This window comes from Aquarana catesbeiana, linkage group LG01, assembly GCF_042186555.1.
Source record: "Aquarana catesbeiana isolate 2022-GZ linkage group LG01, ASM4218655v1, whole genome shotgun sequence".
NCBI classification, from domain to species: domain Eukaryota; kingdom Metazoa; phylum Chordata; class Amphibia; order Anura; family Ranidae; genus Aquarana; species Aquarana catesbeiana.
The window spans coordinates 591,207,054-591,234,677 of record NC_133324.1 but is presented as its reverse complement, the minus strand read 5'-3'; the positions used below and the strand labels follow the sequence as shown (position 1 = coordinate 591,234,677).

At 41.3% G+C, this 27,624-nt stretch overlaps 1 protein-coding gene across 1 annotated transcript in view; it reads left to right on the top strand.

Moving 5' to 3' along the window:
* Window positions 1-27,624, top strand: part of SH2D4A (SH2 domain containing 4A) — a 179,332-nt gene that overhangs the window by 88,956 nt on the left and 62,752 nt on the right. Inside the window, exons 3-4 of the mRNA XM_073598185.1 lie at window positions 4,883-5,042; window positions 19,502-19,661. Coding sequence (XP_073454286.1) covers window positions 4,883-5,042; window positions 19,502-19,661 — 320 coding nt within the window. The remainder of the gene's footprint in view (window positions 1-4,882; window positions 5,043-19,501; window positions 19,662-27,624) is intronic.

The window sequence follows — 27,624 nt, the reverse complement described above, 5'->3', positions numbered from 1 at the left end:
GGGTCTAAAAAACCCCCCCATCTCTCCTTTACACTTCAAAGTATTCAGATCGCCGAAAACGGCGACTCTGAATACTGTGTACTTTTTTTAAAACGGCGCCATTGGCAGCCGAGTAAACGGGAAGTGACGTCATGACGTCGCTTCCACGTTTACAATTTGAAGGCTGGAACGAAGCCGCCCACAGCTTCGTTCCAGCCCGCCCCCAGTTGCTAGAGGCATCGGATTGGTCACCAAGCCTCCGGATCAATCGGGAGGCCCGGTAAGAGCGGCGGGAGGCGGCGGGAGGGGGGGGATGTCCCCTCCCGTTCCTCCGGTATAACAGCCGAGCGGCTTTTAGCCGCATCGGTTGTTATACACGGATAGCCAATCGCCCGATGTAAACAACGGTACCGGGATGATGCCTGCAGCTGCGGGTTTTATCCCGGTATAACCCCCGAAAGCCGAGTACGCACATCTGCGTACGGTCGGCGGGAAGGGGTTAACATCCAAAAATCTGCGAAGGGGAAAATCCTTCTTTTAGTTACCTGGGAAATGGTATCAACATATGCCAACCTTTTTTTGCTTAGGTTGGGGGACAGTCCTGAAAGAGGCAGCTGGCCAGGAGAAGTGTCCTAGATCAGAAATGGCCTTGCCCATTAACATTTTAAAAATTCAGGCAGAAAATTTGGTTCTGAGGGCCTGAACATTCAGTTTAAGGTATTGTTCTGCTAGGAGTCAATCCGTTTATGCCACAGCAATGGCCTATTTTAATCACCAAGATTTGGTTGCAAGTGGTGAGTCGGCTATGTTTGAGCATTTGGTTGTGCCAAATTCAGTATTATAGAAAAGAACAAAATCCCCTTGTGGTGGACTTTAAAGGCACAAAAATTATTTAAGAAAGTTAATCTAGTTTGAAAAATATTTATTCAATATGATAGATACAAAACATGTATAAAAAACACATAAAAATGTATTAGAGCGGATTTTCAATGCTGTCATCATAACATGATAAAAGTAGTAAACTAGTAGTTCTTGCTCCCGATGCGTTTCGGAGCACATGTGTGTCTCTCCTTCTTCAAGGGTATAATTAAGCAAGAATACTTTGTTATGTAGTGGGATGACAACCTTTTCAAATCACGTAGATTAAAAACCTATGAGTGAAAAAAGATGCTCCCAGTTTGCTTGAGCCGGAGATCCAACGCAGGTGGCGTGCCTCAGAAAGAGGGGTGCCTGGCCCAAAAAGCTGACCCAGCTCCCCCACACACAACACAACCCCGGGAGGGGGAGGGGGAGGCCAGAGGACCCACTGAGGCCAAAGGAGGAAAAAGACCCTGCAGATGATTAGTAAGAACCACTTGAATATACAGGGAAATTTTTTGTTGTTGTTGTAGAAAGCACAGTCACCACAACTGTTGGACTTGTGACCGTTCGCTCCAGCATCCAGTACAGGACACTGTGTCCTGTGCTGGATGCTGCATCGCATACTAGCTCATTATGAAATGCTTACCATAGAACGATGCTGTTGCAGCGCTCCCAGCACACCGTGTGACCGGCGAAATGTTGTCCCGGGGTTATTTCTTGGTTCGTGGGCTCCGGTGCTGTGATTGCCCATAAGAAGCACTGAGCTCAGATTTTAAGAGCACCTGTCACATTTATTTTTATGATTTTTGCTTTAAAATTAACTATGGAGTATTGTTGAACACAGTACATAAGTTTGTTGAAATTGATACAGGGGAGTATCACTCAGGCACACATCCAAAGGGCACTAGTCACTTTATGAATAAGGTTCTTTGTATACATTTCTAGTAGATGCATTGTGGTTTGCATACCTATGTTTTATTTCTTTGCATTTGATATTGACCTTATGTGCCACACTGAGGCTACATTTAATAGAGTTATTGTCAATTTAAATAGAAGCATACCTGATTGCTGCATAAGTGCATTGGCATCATTTGCACATATTTGGTTCACACTAAGCACAAGACACTTTGTTTTTGTTTCTGGTTTTAATTTTGAGATCTATTACATTGGGATCTCTTGTAAGTCATACAGGGGCATGTGACATTGCACCCTAGAACAGTGCCATTTCTACCTTTCCCATTCACACATTTCATTTTTAATATGCAGTGTTGAATGTGACGCCTTGCTTTTTTGTTATGTCAACTTTTACACAGCGTACCTGATATCCTATATTTGTTATTTTTATACTTTATGTCGAAGACTGGCAAAGAGGCGGGTCAGGTAAAGGCATTGTTGGATCCCAGGACAGGTGTGTGTTTTTTAAAAATTCAGCAGCCACAAATACTGACTTTTAAATTTTTGTTTACAGGATTAAGCTCCTCTTTAAACTGTTAAAAACTCAACTTTTGTGAGAGAAAATGTATTTATTAATTCAGCTTACCCTGCCTAAATGTAACCAAACCTCACAGAGAATTTCATTTGTTAATTGCCATGGGCAAGGTGGGTTTAGGGTAAAACCAATCAAGCAATTACTTGGCGTCTGAGGACATAAACTAAAGAAAATCTTTTCAGTCTGGCATAGCATGGTAGATTATGTGAGATTAGCTCAGGTTTTGTTATTTGGAATCTACTGGGATATAGGATCAACACTGCAAAAATTTCTTAAGCGCCAGATCGTGTAGTTAGTTTTGTATGTGAGAAACAGACAAATTATTTATATCCTAAGATATTTATCATGCCTCCTACATTATCTGACCAGCTTTCAAGACCATAAGGGCTTGTTAATGCCAGCTGTGTTGGACAGCGTTGCCCAAGGCAGCCTTAGTGCAAGAATGAGGCTATTTGCCTTAAGTCCTATGGTTTCAGTTCACACCACTATGCTGAAAAAAGTAGGACATGCTGCATTTTTGCATGTTCCAACATGTTGTAATGCATCGTGACACAAACTAAGGACTACATACAGCTGGGTAAAAAAAATAAAATAAGGCACTGTGATGCATTTTAACAATGCGATGCAGCTCGTGTTCACAGCACACATCAGCATGTACGTTCTATTCGAACATTAACGTGCATGCGCTGGTATGAATAAGCCCTGAAGAATATATGCTTAATAAAATTATAATAATATTACAATGGGCAACATAAAAATGCAATTAGCTCATTGTAATCAATTGGCTATCATTTTTTCTCTATCATAGCTACGTCAAACTCTTAAATAGTAAAATCTGACTGATTGGTTAAAGTACAAGCTTCAGCTACAGTCCCCACCCATTGGCCACACCTCACTGATGTGTTTCACCAGAATCGGGTGTAATTGTAGTGGTCCGATAGAGGGTCATGGCCAACAGGAGGTGACTTTAACTGAAGCTTATACTTTCACTTTGAAAAGTATTTGATACATATAGAGTGTGGTTAAGGGCTTTGCATTACTTAGGATGGACGAAACAGGACATTCTCCTTAGAGGGATCAGCACCTGCAGTGGAGAGAGCAGGTAAGATGATACACAGGAGGCTTTGAGTGGCTCCATATCTGTCAAGTATTTTAACTCTGTCTGATTGTTGCCACAGGTTACTGCACTGGCTGTCTTGTTGAATAGGTCCATATTAAATGAAAAAAAGGATAGTGTAACTTCCTAAACAACCTGAGGATTACCCCATTGTAGTGATCCTTTGTAAAGCTGCAATACCAATATATGCACAAAAATGGGATTCATTATTATGCAAGGTTTGGTAATTGACAAGCCCATGAATCTCACTTGTCATTGCCAAAGGAAATTCTACATTTTACATTTTAAAGTTCTGGGTAAACATTAGTTTTTTTTTTAATATTTTCTGAACTATCAGACCTAAATTTTAGTTTTTACCCCGTATTCACTTGCTGTTGTAAATGCAGTGCCAGTCTTCTAAATGTTTGTGTTGTATAATATAACTTTAAGCTGTTGCATGACTGTATTAGTGTTTTCACATTTCCCATCTCTCTTTTTTGCATGGCTGCCTAAAGTGTGAAGATGCGTTTATTAGAGTTTTGTTGTTTGTCGATGATAGGTGTAGAAATTACCAGTTTATGGAAAGATATTTTTTAATGGGAAGCGGTCTACCTAATTAACTTAAAGGTCAACTGCGCCTTTGTTATACCTTTTTTTTTTTTTCCTACATAAACAAAGATTTTGTCGTGTTCTGCCTTAATTACCTTTGTTGCTAAAATCAACCAAAATGGTGGCCACCCACATTATCACTAAGGGACGTGTTAAAAAATGCACACAAAAAACACATGAACAAGTGTGAAGGGGCCTTAATATTTTAAATATTAACATTGAATAAAATGTGGCCATATTTTTTTTACCCCACTAGTGTTATAGTTTCTCTACAGTGTGTCACAGCAGTTTTTTTGCTGCCCAGCTTAGTTAACCTGTAAATGTGGCGAAAAATATAAATAAAGGAATTTGGAACATAAAAAGGATTTTTCACATTACAAGCAATAAACTGTTTTGTAGTTATCAGAATACAGTATTTATACACAGGTAGTCCTCTAAACTTCAGTCCCAAAGATGTGTGAGGAGACACAGCTGTGTTAATGGTGTGGTGGGGCCTTTTACTTTTTGCAGCACGATGAGCACGTTTTTTCTTTTCCCCTCCATAATTGGAATGTCAGTTTTAGAATTTTCCCGCTATGACCAGTTTATTTCTTATATTGACATAAAGTATGATTAAATTATGTTGGGGATTACAAAACAAAGCTATGCTATCTAAATCCCTACCCAGTCAAATTCGTACAGCACTTGTGCTAGAGTGTACCTTGGCAAATTAGTAAGCTGGATTTAGACCTTTCCATTCAAAAAAAGGACATTTAAAAGATTTGTCCAAAAAGTGGTTGTGAAAAAATGCGTGTGCTTTTATTTTGTGCAATCCTGGAATTTATCTTGAAAAATTAATTGTTTTCCAGCTTCACATAAATCAGTAAACTGGAAATTTGGAGCAGATGAAGAAGTCTGGGTCTGGGTCATGGGTGAACATTCATTGGACAAACCATATGATGATATCTGTGATGAGATCATTTCAGAACGAGCACGCAAGCAAGCAGAAAAAGAAGCAGAGGAGCAAAGGTAGGGTTACTACAGCCTTTTTGGAAATACAATTATTGCCATATTAGAAAAATATAAAAAAAAAAAAAAAAAATATATGCAATTTAATTTTTTTACCTTTAGATTAGGGAAACATTAGACTCTGTATCAGGTTTTTACTAATATCTTTGCCCATTACAGAATTTTTACACCATTTCTTGTCCAATTGATACACAAAGAAAACCTCAGTGGGACACCAACAGACAACAGAAACTTTTCTATTATAAAATGCTGTCTGTGTCTCCCATTAAAGATTATCCCCACAATAAAAGCAAATGTGTACACCAACCATCCTACTGTTTTCAGTCACTTGTTTCCAGTAACCTGTTTTTCAGAACTATGTCAATGTATAGTCTAGTCTAGTATTTCTAATTCCACCCACTCTAGGCACCTTGCTATCTGATGTTTGTGGAAGATATTGCAAAGCTTTTGCTTGTTAAAGATTTTAGGCATAGGCACTCAGGGGTAGGGATGAGCCGAACACCTCCCGGTTTGGTTTGCAGCAGAACTTGCGAACAGGCAAAAAATTAGTTCGAACACCGTTAAAGTCTATGGGACACGAACATGAATAATCAAAAGTGCTTATTTTAAAGACTTATATGCAAGTTATTGTCATAAAAAGTGTTTGGAGACCTGGGTCCTGCCCCAGGGGACATGTATCAATGCAAAAAGAATTTTTAAAAACGTCTGTTTTTTCGGGAGCAGTGATTTTAATAATGCTTAAAGTGAAACAATAAAAGTGTAATATTCCTTTAAATTTCGTACCTGGGGGGTGTCTATAGCAGTGATGGCAAACCTTGGCACCCCAGATGTTTTGGAACTACATTTGCCATGATGCTCATGCACTCTGCAGTGTAGTTGAGTATCATGGGGTGCCAAGGTTCGCCATCACTGGTCTATAGTATGCCTGTAAAGGGGCGCATGTTTCCCGTGTTTAGAACAGTCTGACAGCAAAATGACATTTCAAAGGAAAAAAGTCATTTAAAACTACTTGCGACTATTAATGAATTGTCAGTCCAACAATACACATAAAAGTTCACTGATAAAAACTGCATGGGATTTCCCCACAGGGGAACCCCGACCCAAAATAAAAAAATGCATGGGGGTCCCCCTAAACTCCATACCAGGCCCTTCAGGTTTGGTATGGATATTAAGGGGAACCCCACGCCAAAATTAAAAAAAAATGGCGTGGGGTCACCCTCAAAATCCATACCAGACTCTTCAAGTCTGGTATGGATTTTAAGGGGAACCTTGTGCCAAAATTTAAAAAAAAATGGCGTCGGGTCCCCTCAAAAATCCATACCAGACCCTTATCCGAGCACGCAACCGGGCAGAATGCAGGAAAAGAGGGGGGGACGGGAGAGTGCCCCCCCTCCTGAACCGTACCAGACCACATGCCCTTAACATTGGGAGGGTGCTTTGAGGTAGCCCCCCAAAGCACCTTGTCCCCATGTTGATGGGAAGAAGGGCCTCATCCCCACAACCCTTGACCGGTGGTTGTGGGGGTCTGCGGGTGGGGGGCTTATCGGAATCTGGAAGCCCCCTTTAACAAGGAGACCCCCAGATCTCACCCCCCCCGTGTGAATTGGTAATGGGGTACAAATGTACCCCTACCATTTCACAAAAAAAGTATCAAAAAGTTTAAAAAACACAAGAGAATTTCTTCTTCTTTCGGCTTCTTCTTCCATCTTATTTCTTCTGGTGTTCTTTCGGTGTTGTTCTTCTTCCTCCATCGTCACCGGGTGGCCCCACACTCCATTATATATGACGTTATCTGAAGAAGCCAAGCGTCATACGGCTGAAGAGGCGGATTGTGGAGACGGAGCGGAGAAGAAGCGCGGAGGAAGAAGAAGATGGAGAAGATGAAGAAGAAGAACACCGAAAGAACACCAGAAGAAAGAAGATGGAAGAAGAAGCAGAAAGAAGGAGAAATTAATAAAGGACTTGTCAAAAACCATCTCTTCTGTTTTTTAAACTTTTTGACACTTTTTTGTGAAATGGTAGGGGTACATTTGTACCCCATTACCAATTCACACGGGATCTGGGGGTCCCCTTGTTAAAGGGGGCTTCCAGATTCCGATAAGCCCCCCCTGCCCGCAGACCCCCACAACTACCGGCCAAGGGTTGTGGGGATGAGGCCCTTCTCCCCATCAACATGGAGACAAGGTGCTTTGGGGGGCTACCTCAAAGCACCCTCCCAATGTTGAGGGCATGTGGCCTGGTACGGTTCAGGAGGGGGGGCGCTCTCTCATCCCCCATCTTTTCCTGTGGCCTGCCAGGTTGCGTGCTCGGATAAGGGTCTGGTATGGATTTTTGGGGGGACACCACGCCATTTTCTTTTTTTTTTTTCTTTTTGGCGTGGGGTTCCCCTTAAAATCCATACCAGACCTTAAGGGTCTGGTATGGATTTTGAGGGGGACCCCCACGAACCAAAATTTTTTTTTTTTTAATTTTGGTTCAGGGTTCCCCTGTGGGGAAATCCCATGCTGTTTTTATCAATGAACTTTTATGTGCATTGTCGGACCGACAATTCATTATAGCTGCGAGTAGTTTTAAATGACTTTTTTTCCTTTTGAAATGTCATTTTGCTGTCAGACTGTTCTAAACATGGGAAACATGCACCCCTTTACAGGCATACTATAGACACCCCCCAGGTACGAAATTTAAAGGAATATTACACTTTTATTGTTTCACTTTAAGCATTATTAAAATCACTTCTCCCGAAAAAACGTCCGTTTTTAAAATTCTTTTTGCATTGATACATGTCCCCTGGGGCAGGACCCAGGTCCCGGTCCCCAAACACTTTTTATGACAATACCATGCATATAAGCCTTTAAAATGAGCACTTTTGATTTCTCCCATAGGTTTTTAAAGGGTGTTCCGCGGCTTTCGAATTTGCCGCGAACACCCCAAATTGTTCGCTGTTCGGCGAACTGGCGAACAGCCGATGTTTGAGTCGAACATGAGTTTAACTCGAAGCTCATTCCTACTCAGGAGCAGAAGTAAATTATTACACACGAGTTCTTTCTGCACCAAGTGTCTGTGTCAACCTATTCAGTCAGGATCAAGACAGTTTAACAAAACTAAAATTGATCATGAGCCCAATTTGGGTATTAGGAATAAACAGAGTCGAGTTAAAGTGTGTATATATAAACCAAATCACTAAAGCCTAATACAAATGGGCCGAATGTCAGGCGGCATCGACCGGTTCAATAGAAACCAGCTGACAATTCAGCCGTGTGTACTGAAGCCGGTCCGACAGAAGGGCTGAGAACACTGACCAGCATGTTTTGGCGGGGGGGCGTCCCTCTGTCAGAACACAATAGAACAGCAGGGGAGACCGCTTTACTAACGTCACATAGTTAGTTAGTACAGCGGCTCCGACCTAAGTCTGCTGTGTTGAACGGAAAAAAACGAGTAGTGTGTATGAGGCTTAACATTTCATATAAGCTTAACCACTTCGGCTCTCACACCTGTTTACCCCCTAGACAAGATCATATTTCACATTTCTGCTATGCGTCTGTTCATGAGCCTATAACTTTGTAATTACTTATAATAAAGAATTAATACATATATTGCTTTTTGGGGGACAAACAGGGCTTTCTTGTGACCCTAAAGTCCCCATAGAATTTTTTTTTATTTCATTTGCATTTTAAGAGGAAAAAAAGAGTAAAAATCTAAATAAAAAAAAAAAAAAAAAAAGTTTTCAGGTTTGATCAGTTTTATTTTGAACACTAGTACCATTAATTTGAGGAAAATATCTACAAACATCAGCAAACATTTTATTTTGCTGCTTGTTCTATTTACTGCAACATTAAAATTACATTTTTGGTACAAAACATGTAAAAAAATTTTTTAAAAAGAAATAAAGGTTTTTTTTTTTTTTTATACATTTCATTTTTCTTATAATGCATCAATAATGTATAGGTCTTACTGATTTAAAAAAAAAACAGATATACCTTTTAAACCACGTATTTTTAACAGTAAATCCTTAAAGATAACAATGTATATATGTGCTTTATAAAAAACATTTCCACCAAATAATTTAATATAGAAACGTGGAACAGGAGATGAAACTGTTAAATAGTGATTAGACAGGCTGAAATGAAAAGGTTAAGTAGTAAAAAAAAAAAAGCATGTCCTGGTTAATTAAGAGTTAACTCCCTGTGCACACAATAAAAACTTTCCTCTGTCAGCTGCAGCTCTCTCACTCACAAATCCCTCTGACATGGAATACAGGAGCTAAGATATCTACTATGTTACTTGTTGTTTTGGCTTAAAATGTTACATTTAATTCTCACTGAGATTGTCAGGCTTCTGACTAGCTCCCAGTCATAGGATCTTAAGGGCTGTGCACAGTAGTTGAGAAGAAGGAGATAAGAAAAGATAGTGCAGGGCGTACAAGATACGTCCTGTTTATAGAGGAGTGGGTTTTATGGACGTTTGTAAGACGCCAAAGGTAGGCAACTGGTTAATGTAATTTCCAGAGTTTTTTCTATCTATTGGTGCAATCTGTATTCATTGGTGTAGGCAATGCAGGGAGCATAAAGTGAGATAACATAGTATGAAATTGCACAGCAAGACTGCATAGCGTGTCATATCAAAAGCAGATAAAACACATGTGAATGAGTCAAATTGGCATATGAAGATGGCAGAAAGATATTCATTACATAATACAAATACTGTTAGACTATTAATATATACAAACCAGTCTTAGTCTCGAGCTATATATCATATCTTAGGAAATCAAACACGTGGAATATATGCTTTGCAAGGCTTGTGGAATTCCAAATGTTTTCTTTTTAAACGTGAAGCTTTTGTATTTAAAAAATACTTGTTGCTGCCATGATGATCCTTGTTCAGGCACTTCCTGTTATGGTGTAATAACTGTTTCCTAATTTTCCTCTTGTGTTGTCACCATGTCACCAGCACCCCTGGTGGAGACAACAAGTGGCTGTGCCAACACTTATTGTGCAAGCATGGTCCACTGTTCTCACCATCATTAGGTTAGTCCAAAGCAATGAAGAGTACATGTACAGGAAGTGATTGAAAGAGGCCCGAGATGATCAGAAAAATATTCAAGCACAACCAACCCACGTTTTTTGTGCGGGTTAGCTTACCCATAGACCCTCATTTTTAATTAGTCTGTCCTGCAGTTCTGGTCTTAAAAATGTTTTTTTTTTGTTTTGTTTTTTGTTTTTTTTGTTTTTTTTGGTCAACCTTTTTACAGAGCAAATGTTCTGTTGCTTTTCTTTTAAAACTAAAGTATCTTATTTTTGCTTAGTAAATGGTATTCTTCTAAGCATTAAAAAATTAAAATTATTGTATCTGAACTGATATTAACAAACTTGCTTGAAAATTACAGTATTTCAACTGTAATCATTTTAAATAAATATTTAATACATTTTAATGATGGGGAAAAAAAAAAAACTGTTGCCCCTATAACCAAATTCAATGACAACATCTTGTGAGGTCCCAGTTTTTTACTTCAAGCTATGTTTTTTCCCATTACGTAAAGCAAACGGATTGGGCTTGGCAGCCTGCAGGTGCGCCAGTCTATACAACCATCAGATGATTATTTACTTTGAATAGGTTAAATGAGGCAATAATCTGTTATCTCAGCTTGCTTTCTCATTTATTGCATGAAGCCTGAATTAAATTATCATATGTGACTCAGTAATAGCAGAGACTGGCATCTTTATCATTTCCTGTACAAAGGTTGATTTGGCCTTTTTAAATGTGATGAATGTGAACATGTTATTACCTCTGAACTAATATGTATAGAATACAAGTCAAGAAAATTGTGGATCAGACTGTCATGGAATTTATTTTAATAATTGCTTGGCATTTACAAAAAATATGTACATAGTGATTTTATGCATTCAATTAGTATTAAAGAGGAACTGCAGTCTGCTCACATCATTTGTAATTAAAAAAACATCTTTGCCATTCTAAAGCTTCCCTCCAACCACTTTGCATATTATTTGCTCTCTGAGTCTCTTGCAGACAGTCCAAGAAAGGTAGGGGAGGAAGGCAGGAAAAGTGACCTGGGGTGTGCCGTGGTCACGAGGTCCATATGCTTAAAAGGGGGCAAAAATAAAGACAGTAGGATGAAAGCGAAAAAGGGAGTTTATTTTAAACAACTGCATAACAGATTAATCAGCCAAGTGTGCAAATGTGAGAGACATCTCGACGTGTGGATCCAGGATATACCTGGAGTAACATGACAAATTCCACCTACCTAACTTCTTAATGACGTGAATGGAGACCCCTTGGCGAGAGGCCGCAGAAGCAGCTCCTATCCTGAAAGAATGGCCAGAGTATGATTTGTGGTCCAAACTTAGGTTCAACAGGAGGGTGCGGCAATGTTTGACAAATTGTGCTGTAGTGAGGGGAGCACTAGGGAATGGTAAGAGTGGACTATCCCTGGGTTTGTCTGCTGTCTGAGCCATGAGTTGGTCTAGAACTGTTACCGGGCACCAAGCAGTACTAGTCTCAAAAAAACGAATATAGGTACCAGCACCTGTCTGCTGTGTCTTGCAAGCATCTGGAGGGTACAGGACTTTGTTCCAGTACATGTAAATTCACGTGGCTTTGGGAAACCATAGAAAGATAGATACATGGCTGCTTTGAGGACTAGGCTAGGTAGTTGCCCGTAAGGGGACCTGGTAAGCATATCAGACATGCCACAGAATATATGCCCTGTGATGGGGAGCCTGCTAGCCGGGGCAGGGGGATTACTCTTCTGAATTCCTTTTAAAATGGCCTTAATGGGATGTACCAAAAATAGAGGGCCTATTGGCATGCAGCAAGGATGCAAAGTGTTGGATCCCTGCCAATTATGTCTTAACAGTGTTGTGAGAAAGTTTAGGCTGTGAGTGTCAGTAGGCCACGAAATGTTGTAACAATCAAGACTAGGTTACCACGATTGGAACGACTGGAAAGTATTCCAGGCCATGTTATAAGCCTTCCTTGTGTTAGCTGATAATGACTTGTCGATCAATGCTACTGTGCCGGCCCAGTGAGTATCTAATCCATCGTTAGAAGTTGAGAAGTGCGTCCCGGAGTGGCACAGGTATCTGGGATCTACTGGAAAAACAGTGGATGATTAAAACGGGATGGAGCACCCGCAGCTGTATTCTCTACACCAGGGATAAGCAATTAGTGGATCCCCAGCTGTTGCAAAACTACAAGTCCCATCATGCCTCTGCCTCTGGGTGTCATGCTTGTGGCTGTCAGTCTTGCTATGCCTCATGGGATTTGTAGTTCTGCAACAGCTGGAGGTCCGCTAATTGCATATCCCTGCTTTACACCATTGATGGACCTACCTCTGTTAATGATTTCAGAGTTAGGCTGATTGTCTGTGGAGAAAACTAGTGTTTTACTTGTCCATAGGTGACCCCACACCTGCGCTGCAGACACTATAGAGTGACTCTTAAACAATGCTGACATTTGCGCAAAGCTGGGAATTGCCAGGCTTTCATCCGGCCATAGTCCTGCTTACCAGTGAGTGCCAAAAATTGCTGCATAGCTTTTGGTGGCTGCAGCATCAGTAATAACCAGAGGAGATAACACCGAGGCTGCAGGGCTGAACATGGTGATGCCATTTCAGTGCTGGAGGAACTCGTCCCATGTGTAAATTGGATATAGCCGCAGAAACTAGTTTGACCCAAGAATCAGTCGGGGGGGCTATGGGTAATAGAGCCAACAACCGAGAAATGAAAGACCTACATTGGGGAATGATCCTCATGGCAAAGTTTAGCATACCTAGCAGTGATTGCAATTCCTTCCTGGAACAGGCTTGGTAGATCGTAAACGCATGGATACGGTCTCTGATTCTTGCCCACTTGTCTGTAGGCAGACTTGCCTGCATGGACTGAGTGTCTAATATGATCCCCAGAAAAGTGAGTGCAGTAGCCAGGCATTCAATTTTCTTAACTGCCAGTGGGATGTTAAGAGCAGAAAAAACTGTCATAAGCTCCTGCAGATCGGCGGGGGCTTGTTTAGAATTTTCAATACAGAGGTAATCGTCTAGATAGTGAATGACTTCCATCCATATTGGGGCACCAGTAGATAGTGTGTGTGTGTGTGTGGATGACTGGCATGTCGCACAAACTGGTGACCTTAGCCCAGCAAAATGCCGGCAAAACAGTTCTGTGTCTACGTTGCTCCAGTCTGTTACTACTTGGTGTTGAGCAAAAATAGCTGCAGCCTTGGCGGAAAAGAAGCGATGCTCATAAAAAACAAACCCCCTGTATTTCTGACCTAATTCTACTACCGCTTAAAGGTAGAGATAAAGTTCCTTCCTCCTCTGTTGGCTTACAGAGCAAATTACATCCCTGAATATACTGAAAGCAAGGACAGAATCGGGGATGGACAGTTTGCGGTTAAGCCTGTGGTCCCTAGTCTTGACTACCATGGAGACCTCACCGCAACCATATGACTTGTTGGCAGCTACATCGTGGGCAGCTATTAAAAGGGAAGCCAAATTTACGTCTTTTACCATCTAGAAAATCCTTCTTGATATTCACTGGAATGAAATGTGCCGGGGAAACAGAGAGTACTACTGCGTTTACCTGAGGCTAACTGTACTGGGCTTGAAACCAAGTGGGTCCCGGAAACTGCTGATGTCCCGGGAACGGTGGATGCCTCTGGGGCCGGTCCTGGGTGGTTTTCCAAGACCTCGACCCTGGCTCATAGCTCCTGACAGGAGGTTGCCAATGAGCTCAGGGTGGAGTGAATTTTCGCGAGGGATGAAGTGAACATACATAGGGTGATTTGCTCAGCATTGGAGCCTGTTGCACTGGGGAATAAAAGTCTGAAAAGTTCAGCTTTGCAAGCCGAAGCCGGGTACGAGATACCCCTGCGCTGCAGTTCAGCCATGAGTTTGGGATGGTCCAGGATCTCAGGGAGGGCATGCTACCATGTTCTGAACCCCTGGCCGGAGAAGGAGGGATGGAGACAAAGTCTTCAATATCCGCCACCTGTGACGTGACCTATGTAACTGAGAACAAAACTGTTGTGAGCATATATTCACAAAAATATGTATATTTCCCTTGGCTTTTTTTTTGTTTTTTTTTTTCCAAGCGTGAATGTGGTGCTACGAGTGGACTCAATATGGTGACAGTGGGTTAGTTACCGAAATTCAAGTTGTGCGAGACTGAACATCTGCCAGTCTTATGAAATTGATAGTGTCCGAGTTACCTGTGGCATAGCAGGCAAATAAAAAAAAAACGTAAACTCAGGCCTTGGATACCTGAAAACGTGTCAGGCAAGAGTTATGAGAGTTGTGATATGTCATAAGGTATGACGTATGTGAAATGGAGACTTGCCACCGCACAAGCCAATTAAAGAATGATCATCTCAAACCGTTAGTACCGATAAACGTGACGGGTAACAACTGTAGCTGTGAAATGCCATGAGACCTATTAAGTGATGTATGTAAAAGCCATGCGCTGTGTATGTGATGACAAACGAAATTGGTGAACCTATTATACCAACCTGTATTAACTGATCCGAAAAATTTGAGCCTCGTGAGTCCTGTTCTTATGTAGAATAAGAACTATAGAAAAGGAACATAAGAAAACAAGAGGCTACCACTTGGTCAATGTTGCGTGGACCCTGGGTAAGTAACGAAACCTGCCCGCAGTCATAAATTATTAAAAAAAAATGTATAGAAAAAAGTGAAATTGACCAGCATAATATGCTTATCTGCTGGCGTGACATGGTTCTCCCATGATGAGGTGAACTGCAACAATTAAATAAAATTAATATAATCACCAAACCAACCCCTGTGTATGTTTATACCACAATGTGACCTGTATTTTATGGAAATTCCCCAAATCATGCGTTACCAATCTAATCAAGCTTATACATCAATATAGGTGACATGAGAAATATGCGAAAATCCTGTTTACTGATTTTTAAAACAACCCCTGTCACCAGGCAAAACGTAAGTACTGAGCTATAATCGCAAAAGAACGAAAGCGGCTACGAATATACGACAATGTAATGGCTAAGTGAGATGCAGATACGAAAAGATACAAATCGTAGCAATTGGAGCAATGAAATCATACTAATACCGATGTTGTGACACGGATAATCAACATAGATGTGTACGTTTTTCAAGAAAATAAATCGATAGAATAAAAAAAGTCAGGTATTAAGAAATCCATATGAAACATTATCATAACCTACTGATACTGAAACGCAACCTAGGAAAAGTACCAGGATCGGAACGATTAGATAGCTACTCACAAAACAAATTCGGTGATCAATTCGGGGAACAGTCAAATCTTTTTGTAGAAAAACCTTGTGTAAATGTCAGCGTCCTGACGTCAAGAACCGTAAACAGAAACATGAAAAGAACCATCTAAAGGATTTGTGGATCGGGGGCAGGTATTTATAGGGTGAGACGACTCCTGCAAATTCAGGCTGACCTGTGGTCAGCCTTCCTGTATATACTGTGATTCTCTTCTTGCCAAATATGCTGCAGAAATCTCCCTCCACTATGTCTGGCTACATTCATTTTAACTGTGGACAGCTGAAGCTGCTGCCTGTTCACACAGAAGCACACCTCCAGCTCTGCAGTCCCTCCCTTCCTGGCAAACTCTCACGAGAGTGAGAGAGATCTGTGCATGATGTCATAAGCCTAGGCTAATGACCAGACAAACAGGAAGTGGGCTGTATAAGGTATTTAGTGGCAGAAAAAAAATGTTTTACTATCCAAAGTTAAAACAACAAGGGCAGAAGATTTAATAGATGGAAAAGATGAAAAAGTTATAAGTTTAAGTTATTAGATTATTAGTTTATTTAGACTGTGGTTGTGATATTTTATTTATTTATTTTTTTTATATAAGCCAAAGCAGATTATATATTTTAAAAGTAGGTCCACCACTGTCATTTATACATGTTGAAATATACACCAATCAGCCATACTATTATGACTCCCACCATAACCCATCGAGGCATAAACTCCAATAGACCTCTGAAGCTATGCTGTAGTATCTGGCACCAAGCCATCAGCAGCAGATCCTTTAAGTCCTGTAAGTTGCAAATTGGAGCCTTCATGACTCAGACTTGTTTTTTCAGCACATCCCACAGATGCTCGATTGGATAGTGATCTGGAGAATTTGAAAGCCAAGTCAACGCCTCAAACCCCTTGCTGAGTTCCTCAAGCCATTCTTGAATTCATCAGACCAGGCCATTTTTTTCCATTGCCTCATGGTCCAATCTGATGCTTATGTGCCCATTGTAAGCGCTTTTGGCTGCGGACACGGGTAAAAAATGGGCCCCAGACTGGTATGCGACTACGCAGCCCCATATGCAACAAACCGTGATTCCTTGTGTGTTTTGACACCTTTCTATAGGAACCAGCAATTTGAGGTATAGTAACTCTTCCGTTGGATTGTACTTGGCTTTCTTGGACCACTTTTGTCGATTCCGGACTTCTGCAGGAATATCCCACAAGAGCTATAATTTTGGAGTTGCTCTGTCTAGCCATTACAATTAGGCCCTTGTCAAAGTCGCTCAAATTGTTTCTGCTTTCAACACCTCAACATCAGGGACAACATGTTCACTTGCTGCCTAAAATATCCCACCTACTTTCATATGTCATTATAATGAGATAATCAATGTTATTCACTTTACCTGTCAATGGTCATAATGTTATAGCTGATCTGTGTATATCCCTTTCACGCCTAAGCCTATTTCTGACATTTGTTGCTTAAGTTAAAATCCATATTTTTTGCTAGAAAATTACTTAGAACCCCCAAACACAGTGGTGTAGTGGTAGCACTCTCGCCTAGCAGTAAGAAGGGTCACTGGTTCATATCCCAACCACGACTGCTTGGAGTTTGCATGTTCTCCCTGTGCCTGCGTGGGTTTCCTCCGGGTACTCCGGTTTCCTCCCACACTCCAAAGACATGCTGGTAGGTTAATTGGATCCTGTCTAAATTGTCCCTACTATGTATGAATGTGAATTAGGGACCTTAGATTGTAAGCACCTTGAGGGTAGGGACTGATGTGAATGTACAATGTATATGTAAAGCGCTGCGTAAATTGACGGCGCTATATAAGTACCTGAAATAAATAAAATAAAATATATATATATATATATATATATATATATATATATATATATATATATATATATATATATATATATATTATTTCTCTATATCATTATTCTCTACATTCTCTATATCATTATCATTATACATTAAATATATGTCGCATGGTATTTGCTCAGCGGTTTTTGAAACGCATTTAAAGTTAGCCCAATTGTATAATGTGAAAGATGATGTAATGCCAAGTAAATAGATATGTAACATGTCATGATTTGTAATTGCACACACTTGTGGAATGGTGACAAACTACGGTACCTAAAAATCTTCATAGGCGCTACTTTAAAAATAATTCATGGTTACCAGGTTAGAGTTGGAGGAGGTCTGGTGCTAGAATTTTTACTTTGAGGATCATGGCGATGCCTCACATGTGTGATTTGAACACCAATTACATTTGCAGGAGCGACTTACGTATACTTACGTTTTCTTTGCTGCACGAGCACGCCGGGACGGGGGCGCTTTAACGTTTTATTTATTTATATTTTTTACATTGTCCCTTTTATAAAAAAAGAAAATCTGATCACTTTTATTGCTGTCACAAGGAATGTAAACATCCCTTGTGTCAGTAATAGGCAGTGACAGCTACTCTTTATGGAGGGATCGGGGGTCTAAAAGATCCCAAATACCTCCTTTGCACTTAAGACCCCTTTCACACTGGAGGCATTTTTCAGGTGCTTTAGCACTAAAAATAGTGTTTGTAATGCGCCTGAAAAAAGCCTCAGCTGCAATCCCAGTGTGAAAACCCGAGTGCTTTCACACTGGGGCACTGCGCTGGCAGGGCGTCAAAGTCCTGCCAGCAGCTTCTTTGCAGCGCTGTAGGAGCGGTGAATACACCGCTCCTCCACCACTCCTGCCCATTGAAAACAATGGGGCAGCGCCGCCATACCGCTGGCAAAGCGCCACAACAGCCGTTTTTTGCGGGCAGATTTAACCATTTTTCGGCCACTAGCGGGGGTTAAAACCACCCCGCTAGCGGGCAAATAGCGCTGCTAAAACCACGGTAAAGTGGCGCTAAAAATAGTGCCGCTTTCACACTGAGCTGCCCCAGGCGTCGGCGATAAAGGGCTCTAAAAGTATTCAGACCGACAAAATCTGCAATTCTGAATACTGTCTCACTTTTTTAAAATCTGCGCCATTGGCAGCCAAGTAAGCCCGATATTTTACACCGGAGAACTGGTAGGAGACGAATTTGGCTTAAATTGTTGAAGAAATTAGATTTTTTCCATTTTTTTTATTTTTTGGACATGTACTCTAGCAGAAAGCAAAAAATATTGTTTTTTTCTTTTCAAAATTGTCGGTCTTTTTTTGTTTATATCGCAAAAAATAACCGCAGAGGTGATCAAATACCACCAAAAGAAAGCTCTATTTGTGGAGAAAAAAGGACATCAATATTATTTGAGTACAGCATCGCACGACCGCACAATTGTCAGTTAAAATAATGCAGTGCCGTATTGCAAAAAATGGCCTGGTCATTAAGGGGGTAAAACCTTCCGGGGCTGAAGTGGTTAAAGTGCATCTAAAGCACCGTGTTTAAGATAGAATAGGGAAGGGCTGGATTTTCTGTCAGGTTTTCTTGAATACTGTGCTAGTTCCTCTGTATGTCCCAGTGACCACTAATACTGTGGCAGAAAGTGGAAGAATTATGCCGTGTACACACGGTCGGAATTTTCAACAACAAATGTTCGATGGGAGCTTGTTGTTGGAAATTCCGACCGTGCGTATGCTCCATTGGACATTTTCCGTCGGAATTTCCGACATACAAAATTTGAGATCTGTATCAAATTTTCCGAAAACAAAATCCGTTGTCGTAAATTCGTCGAGTGTACACAATTTGTCATGTGTACACAATTCCGACACACAAAATTCCACGCATGCTCGGAATCAAGCAGAAGAGCCGCACTGGCTATTGAATTTCATTTTTCTCAGCTCGTCGTATGCGTTGTACATCACCGCGTTCTTGGCGATCTGAATTTCCGACTACATTTGTGTGACTGTGTGTATGCAAGACAAGTTTGAGCCAACATCTGTTGGAAAAAATGTGCGATCGTGTGTATGCGGCATTAGAGTGTAAAACTTTCAATGGGGACATTTGTTGTGACAGCTAAGAGGGGATTTCCCTCCACTATGCAGTGATTTTCTCTCAACTCCTATTGTACCTATGGGAACATTGAATTCTCAAATACAGAAGTAGCATGTAAATATATTTAACTGAAAGTTTCTTTTTCGTTTTTTCAGTGCTACAGTTGACTCTCTAAGTTTTGTCTTGCTTGAAGTTGTTACTGTATGAGTACTTAGAATTCTTTGTTTGTCTCACAGGAAAGGGCAAGAGCAAAATTTACCCCAACTAACAGTGGCCCAGACACTACGCACACAGAATGAAACCAAGGAGACGTGGAAGAAAAATACTGAAAACAAGATTATACCCAAAGAAGAAACTAAAATAACAGAAGAACTTAAAATAAATGAGGAGAATGAGGTACATTAGACATGTATTAGTGTGGATATATTATTTAAAATAAATCAAAAGATTACAAGCATCAGAGCTTTCTGATGTTTGTAAATTGTTTATTTATTTTAAATAAATTATGTGTGCAGCAATCCCATTTTGGATTTTTCTATATATAGCTATATAGATGGTCTGATTGCTCTGCACTAAGAAGAATCACTGTTGTACATTTTACCTCACCTGCTTGTGTGTGTGTGTGTGTGTGTGTCTATATACAGTGTCTCACAAAAGTGAGATACTGTGTTTAGGGAATGCTTTTTAATGTCTAGTATGCAAAGAAATCTCTCTATCTCTAGTAGAAGTGTTAGTAGTATTTGGAAATATCTGACCTAATATGATTAATGCACTTTACACATCACTAACCATCTAGATTACTGGAACCATGTCCTGTGGTCTGATGAGACCAAGATAAACTTATCTGGTTCAGATGGTGTCAAGCATGTGTGGCAGCAACCAGGTGAGGAGTACAAAGACAAGTGTGTCTTGCCTACAGTCAAGCATGGTGGTGGGGGTGCCATGGTCTGGGGCTGCATGAGTGCTGCTGCCACTGGGGAGCTACAGTTCATAAAGGGAACCATGAATGCAAACATGTACTGTGACATACTAAAGCAGAGCATGATCCCTCCCTTTGGAGACTGGGCCGCAGGGCAGTATTTCAACATAACGACCCCAAACACACCTCCAAGACAACCACTGCCTTACTAAAGAAGCTGAGGGTAAAGATGATGGACTGGCCAAGCATGTCTCCAGACCTAAAGCCTATGGAGCATCTGTGGGGCATCCTCTAAACGGAAGGTGGAGGAGCACAGGGTCTCTAACATCCACCAGCTCCATTATGTTGTCGTGGAGAAGGGGAAGAGGACTTCAGTAGCAACCTGTGAAGCTCTGGCGAACTCCATGCCCAATAGGGTTAAGGCAGTGCTGGAAAATAATGGTGGCCATAACATATTGACACTTTAGGTCCAATTTGGACATTTTCACTTAGGGGTGCACTCACTTTTGTTGCCAGCAGTTTAGACGTTAATGGCTGTGTGTTGAGTTATTTTGAGGGGACAGCAAATTTACACTGATGTACAAGCTGTACACTCACTACTTTACATTGTTGCAAAGTGTAATTTCTTCATTGTTGTCACATGAAAGGATATAAAATATTTACAAAAATGTGAGGGGTGTACTCCCTTTTGTGAAATACTGTATATACAAATGTCATCATTTGTAAGGACCCCATACATCTAAACCACACACAACCCTATCCCATGCTCTTTGGACACCTTTAGTCTAAAGCATGTTAGTGATATGTAACGTGCATTAATTATATTAGGTTGGATATTTCCAAATACTACTAACACTTCTACTAGAGATAGAGATATTTCTTTGCATACTAGACATTAAAAAGTGTTCCCTAAACACAGGGGAAACCTCTACAATCTCAATAGCCAATTGGGCAGCTGCTTTGAACAAATGTCACACACACTTGTAGAATGACTATCCTTCTCTAACAAAAGGTTAAACACATTTCCCCAAACTGCGTTATTGACTTGAATTTAGATGAACTGATCACTTCAAATCATGCTATGATTTTTTTTTTTTTTTTTTTAAATTCCTGTCTTCTCTCTCTGCTAATCTGTATAATTACAGGAGCGTTTTCACCTTTACCGGGCCAGATTTGCTTTGCTGATCTGAGCTTATACAGTGTCTTGAAAGAATATTCATACCCCCTTGAAATTTTCCACATTTTGTCATGTTCCAACCAAAAACATAAATGTATTTTATTGGGATTTTATGTGATAGACCAACACAAAGTGGCACATAATTGCGAAGTGGAAGGAAAATAAGTGTCCTTTAAAATGTTTTACAAATAAATATGTTAAAAATGTGCCGTGCATTTGTATTCAGCTCCCCTGAGTCATTACTTTGTAGAACCACCTTTCACTGCAGTTACAGCTGCAAGTCTTTTTGGGGATGTCTCTACCAGCTTTGCACATCTAGAGAGTGACATTTTTGTCCATTCTTCTTTGCAAAATAGCTCAAGCTCTGTCAGATTGGATGGAGTGTGTCTGTGAACAGCAATTTTCAAGTCTTGCCACAGATTCTCAATTGGATTTAGGTCTGGACTTCTAACAGATGAATATGCTTTGTTCTAAACCATTCCATTGTAGCTCTGGCTGTATGTTTAGAGTCATTGTCCTGCTGCAAGGTGAACCTCCACCCCAGTCTCAAGTCTTTTGCAGACTCCAACAGGTTTTCGTCTTCCCATGAACTCTGACCAGCTTCCCTGTCCCTGCTGAAGAAAATCATCCCCAAAACATGATGCTGCCACCACCATGTTTCACGGTGGGGATGGTGTGTTTAGGGTGATGTGTAGTGTTAGTTTTCTGCCGCACATAGCGTTTTTCTTTCAAGCCATAAAGTAAAATTTTGGTCTCATCTGACCAAAGCACCTTATTCTACATGTTTGCTGTGTCCCCCACAGGACTTCTTATGACTTTCTTTGAAGAATGGCTTTCTTCTTGCTACTCTATTCCATAAAGGCCAGGTTTGTGGAGTGCACTAATGGTTGTCCTGTGGACAAATTCTCTCACCTGGGCTGTGGATCTCTGAAGCTCCTCCAGAGTTACCATGGGCCTCTTGGCTGCTTTTCTGATTAATGCTCTCCTTGCCCAGCCTCTCAGTTTAGGTGGACTGCAATGTCTTAGTAGGTTTTTCAGTTGTGCCATACTCTTTCCAGTTTTGGATGATTGCTTGAACAGTGCTTCGTGAGATGAGGGCATCACAGAACAGCTGTATTCATACTGAGATTTAATTACACACAAGTGGACACTATTTACTAATTAGATGACTTCTGAAGGCAATTGGTTCCACTAGATTTTAGTCAGGGGTATTAGCGAAAAGGGGGCTGAATACAAATGCACTCCACACTGTTCACATATTTATTTGTAAATATGTTGAAAACCATTTATCATTTTCTTTCCACTTCACTGTGTTGGTCTATCACATAAAATCCCAATAAAATACATTTACGTTTTTGGTTGTAACATGACAAAATGAGGAAAATGTCAAGGGATATGAATACTTTTTCAAGGCACTGTATGTCAAGCCAATAGAGATGGAGATGTAAGTGTAAATTAGTACAAAACCCTCAAAGATGTATTTTTTTAGTCCTTTTCCTACTTTACCTGTTAGGCCCATTTCACACGGGCTGAATCTGGTTTTGCACAGCTCGTTCTGCTTTATGGGCAGCTGGATGTAAATTGACCATCTGTTCATTTACACACGACTGTCCTCTGATCCAATCTGGCCAGCCGGAGGGGAGCAGATCCCCTTCCTTTTTTTTTTTTTTTTTTTAATTGGATCGGACCCAGAGGTAGCCAGGTGTAAACGGACACATTTACATTTACATCCGGCGCTCAATAGAGATGAATGGATGGTCCTATCAGGTCTGGCTGAGAAACAGACAGCCGGACCCGATTGGACCTAGCGTTTGCAAGGGGCCTGAAAGGACACAAGTCAGGTTATATCCGGTGCTCCATAGAAGAGAAGGGGGGTAGAATCAGATTTGACTGAAAACGGACAGCCAGACCTGATCGGACCTCTCGTGTGAAAGGGGCCTTACTGATTTTGCAATTGCTACATTTACTTGCCAATTTGTGTAAACAAAAAAAGTTAGATTAGCTGGACAGGTTTGTGCTCAGACTATGACTCAGTGTCACACTTCCATGGCAGTAGTGGAAGTTCCCAATTGTTCACATGAGGTAAGCATCAGGGAATGTTTTACAGATTTCACAGGTAAGCCAAAGTTCAAGTCCAGTGAATTACCTTCCTTACTAACATATGTGTCTTTATTCAAGGCTGATAGTAAAGTTCAAAGTGCAGAATTTACAAATTACCATGTTTTGGCCGACTTTGTATCAACTGATAAATTCAAATCTTAATACATAGTCCTCATACTATGAAAGTAAATACCATAAATGTTTATTTACAATGCAAATAAGTTTTATAACTGAGAGTAAAGCTGGCCATGCAGATGGAATGAAATTCATTCGGTTCCTATTCATGATAAGCCGATCTAGCAATAACTTCTCATGATTGGGCTTGCAGGAAATTTTTGCTTCGATCAACCAATTTGCTGCAGCACTGATCAGTTGATACTGACTGCGGGGGAGTCCAGCTGTCCGAATACAGTGATGCAGCAGGAAAGATCCCTGCATCAACCACGAATGTGTGGCAAGGGAGCCATGTATGTATGACCAGCTTTACATGATAGATGGATAGATGGCATAATGTTTTTTATAAGATAATATATTTTGTCATTGTATACATACAACAAAATTTATCAGCATACTCTTTACAACAGAAATAGAACACTTCTCAACAAAACCACACATATATACTCTTAGCACATGCCCACATATCTGTTAAAATATATCAAAATCTAAAATGTTATTTAAAAAAAATGTAAATTCCACATAAAATTCCTAAAGCGCGGTACCTGGTGGGGTTATGGACAATACAGCCCTAGGGAAACTATACTTTAAGCGATTAGTGTGCGTTTTTTAAGTGCTCTATATCTTTTTCCTGATGGCAATGGGACAAACACACTGTAATCTGGGTGGGTTGGATCACTACTAATAGCTTTTGCCTGCTTTTTTAATCAGCTGGCATATGCTGTGTACACATTTGGTAACTCCACACCTATGATCCGCTGTGCTATTTTCATCACATGAGGCAGGCACTTTTTATCCTCCGCCCTGCAGCTGGCATACCACACTACAGCGCAGTGGAGAAGAATACTCTCAATGGTGCAATGATAGAAACTGATCAGAAACATCAAGGGAAATCCAGCCTCCGAAGGGAAAACTGTCTCTGCTGTGCTTTTTTCACACAAAAGTATTTTGAGACTATGACAACTCGTAATATGCACTCCCAAAAATGTAATAGTGTCCACCCTTTCCAACTCCTCAACACCTATATAAACTGGGCAATGGTTGATCTTTCTTGATCTCCTACAATCCACTATTATTTCTTTAGTTTTTGCCGTATTTAGTATTAAATCCTTTTCTGTACACCACTCAACCGAATGTTGAATTTCCTGAGTATGAGCTGTCTCCTTATTATCTCATAAAAGTCCCACTAAAGTGGTGTCATCAGCAAACTTCACTAGAGTGTTAGGCGCATGTATGGGAGTACAGTCATGCGTAAACAATGTAAACAGGGCCTGACTCAACACACACATCCCTGTGGTACCCCACTATTCATACTAGTATTAGACTTCTGTTCTCCTATTCTCACGATTTGTGACCTGTCAGGAAATCCATAATCCTTGAGCACAGCGATGGATAAAGGCCCAAAGCATTTAACTTTTTCACTAATTTGTCAGTAACTACTGTGTTATTTCCTGGGGTTGTATTTGCACTGGCGTTTACTCTTGGCGAAAATTTCAGTGACAGAAATCCACTGATTCCTGCTGCTGGGATTAACAGCTATATGTGAATAGCAGCGCTGGCTACTGCAGGTGATCGCAGATGTACACACTTGTGTCTTTTCTGCCTTTATAAAATTGATTATTAAATATTTGACCATACCCACAATCAGAAATACACTCACAAATTTTAAACACTGGGTTCCCAAGATTGGTTAGAATCATATCATTGGCCCTTGTGCGGGCTATTTTTTTGTTTCCAAGCTAAATATTCAATTTTTTTTTTCAACGTGTTTAAATCCCAGTAACATTATTGTTTGATCCTGTGGTAAAATTCAGTCATGGGTGACTTCATAGATTTTTGCCTACCAGGCCAGTCTATAAACATTTGTTTCTCTTACAGTTTCTTATCCATTCCTTTTAAGAATCTCTTGTCATAGCTTTTCCTGGACAAGATATTGGGTAGGGATGTCTTCCTGTCTCTCTCTTACCTATATAGCAGGAGACTCCCAGGGGCAACAAAACATGCAATATCAACCAACCCACCTACACAATAGTGTATAGCTGAAAGCAGTAGTGTATTTAGGTTTTGTGCTGCCCTAGGCCTGACTAAACTCATGCACCCTCTAATTTAATTTAATTATGGCCCACCCCTTCCTGCCAAGGCCACACTCCTTGCTGTTTAAGACCCACCCTGAAATTTTCAAGTGGGGACATTAGTTCTGAGGGCCTGGGGGGAGGGGGGGGGTGGTGGCAATGGATTGCATAGATTTACTCTCACTTCCTGTTTGGCTATGGGGCAGGAAGTGAAGGGAAATCTCTGCACAGGGGTGGTAACAAATAAACTGACAGGGGCTATAACCCTCCCTTATTCTATCCAAAAATGAAAAAAAAAGTGTTACCTACAGTTCTACTTTAAGCACAAATTTCTGATAATTTTATGGAGAGGACTAAGAAGATATAACCATGCAAATGGTGCAGCAGAAAACCTATAGCACAGTGAGGAAGGTCTGTGGTCCAGGATGATAGGACAGTCCAAAATGAGAAGCCCCCCGCCTCATCAGGGTTGCTAGCCTCAGTAAAACCAGAGACAGATTGTAAAAATCAGTGTTTTTTTACATCTGTCCTTGAAATGTCTGACACCGACATAATTTTGATGTAAAATTTCAGAGGCTATCGTTACCCTGCCCCTCCACTACCTCCTCAGCCAATGGGAAAACAGTGTACACGCCCCCTTCCCCTGCGCGGCTTCTTTGACTGCAGAGCAGGAGATGCTGACATCTGGAGGAGAGGGAGGAGGGGACACAGCCTGCAGTGTGGGACGGGCTGCAGGCTCATACAAAGTAAGCTGAGTTAAATGTAGTTTTATCAGTGCTTTCTTTGGTGAGCAGGAGGGGGGAGGTTGGGTTTCCTCTAGCAGAGCTCCTATCTCTGAGACTGTTAGATCGTTGTTCTGTGTGTGAGAAGTGCACTGCTCCTGGGGGAAGGATGTTCTGAAATTCTCCCCCAATCTCTGCTACACCTCCCTACTGATTACTGCACACAGTACACAGACACATAATTCTCCTATCCTGTATTACCACTGAATGTGTCTGTGAGCTGCTGGGGCACTACAAGTACCAGCAGGCAGCAGCAGTGTGTTTAATTAGGCTGATTTCTAGATGAAAAGTGCTGGTGTATATATACTCTGTGTGTATGTATATACTTAATGTGTGTGTGTGTTCGTGTCTATGTATACTCTATATATACTGTGTGTGTGTGTGTGTGTGTATGTATACTGTGCGTGTGTGTGCATACTTTATGCTCAACAGAAGTCGATATAACAATCCCATGCCTGTGAAAAATCCACTTGTTGCCATTCGGGGGCAGCTGATTGGTGCACTGCTGAGCTCAGCCTTGGATCAGGCAGCAGGGCAGGTCTGGGTGCACACCTGTGCAGTGATATCATGGCACACATCCACAACTCACTTGCGCAGTTCAGAGCCTGCAACAAGTTAATTTTTTTTTTTAAAGCCTTTTCCCGCCAGCTGCCTACCACACCAAGCACTAAGGTGCAAATGTGTGTGTAAGGGGACACTGATAGAAGGTGACACTCTGGGGGCTCTGCCGTAGGGTGCTACTCTGGGGGCTCTGCCGTAGGGTGCTACTCTGGGGGCTCTGCCGTAGGGTACTACTCTGGGGGCTCTGCCGTAGGGTACTACTCTGGGGGCTCTGCCGTAGGGTACTACTCTGGGGGCTCTGCCGTAGGGTACTACTCTGGGGACTCTGCCGTAGGGTACTACTCTGGGGGCTCTGCCGTAGGGTACTACTCTGGGGGCTCTGCCGTAGGGTACCACTCTGGGGGCTCTGCCGTAGGGTGCCACTCTGGGGGCTCTGCCGTAGGGTGCCACTCTGGGGGCTCTGCCGTAGGGTGCCACTTTGGGGGCTCTGCCGTAGGGTGCCACTCTGGGGGCTCTGCCGTAGGGTGCCACTCTGGGGGCTCTGCCGTAGGGTGCCACTCTGGGGGCTCTGCCG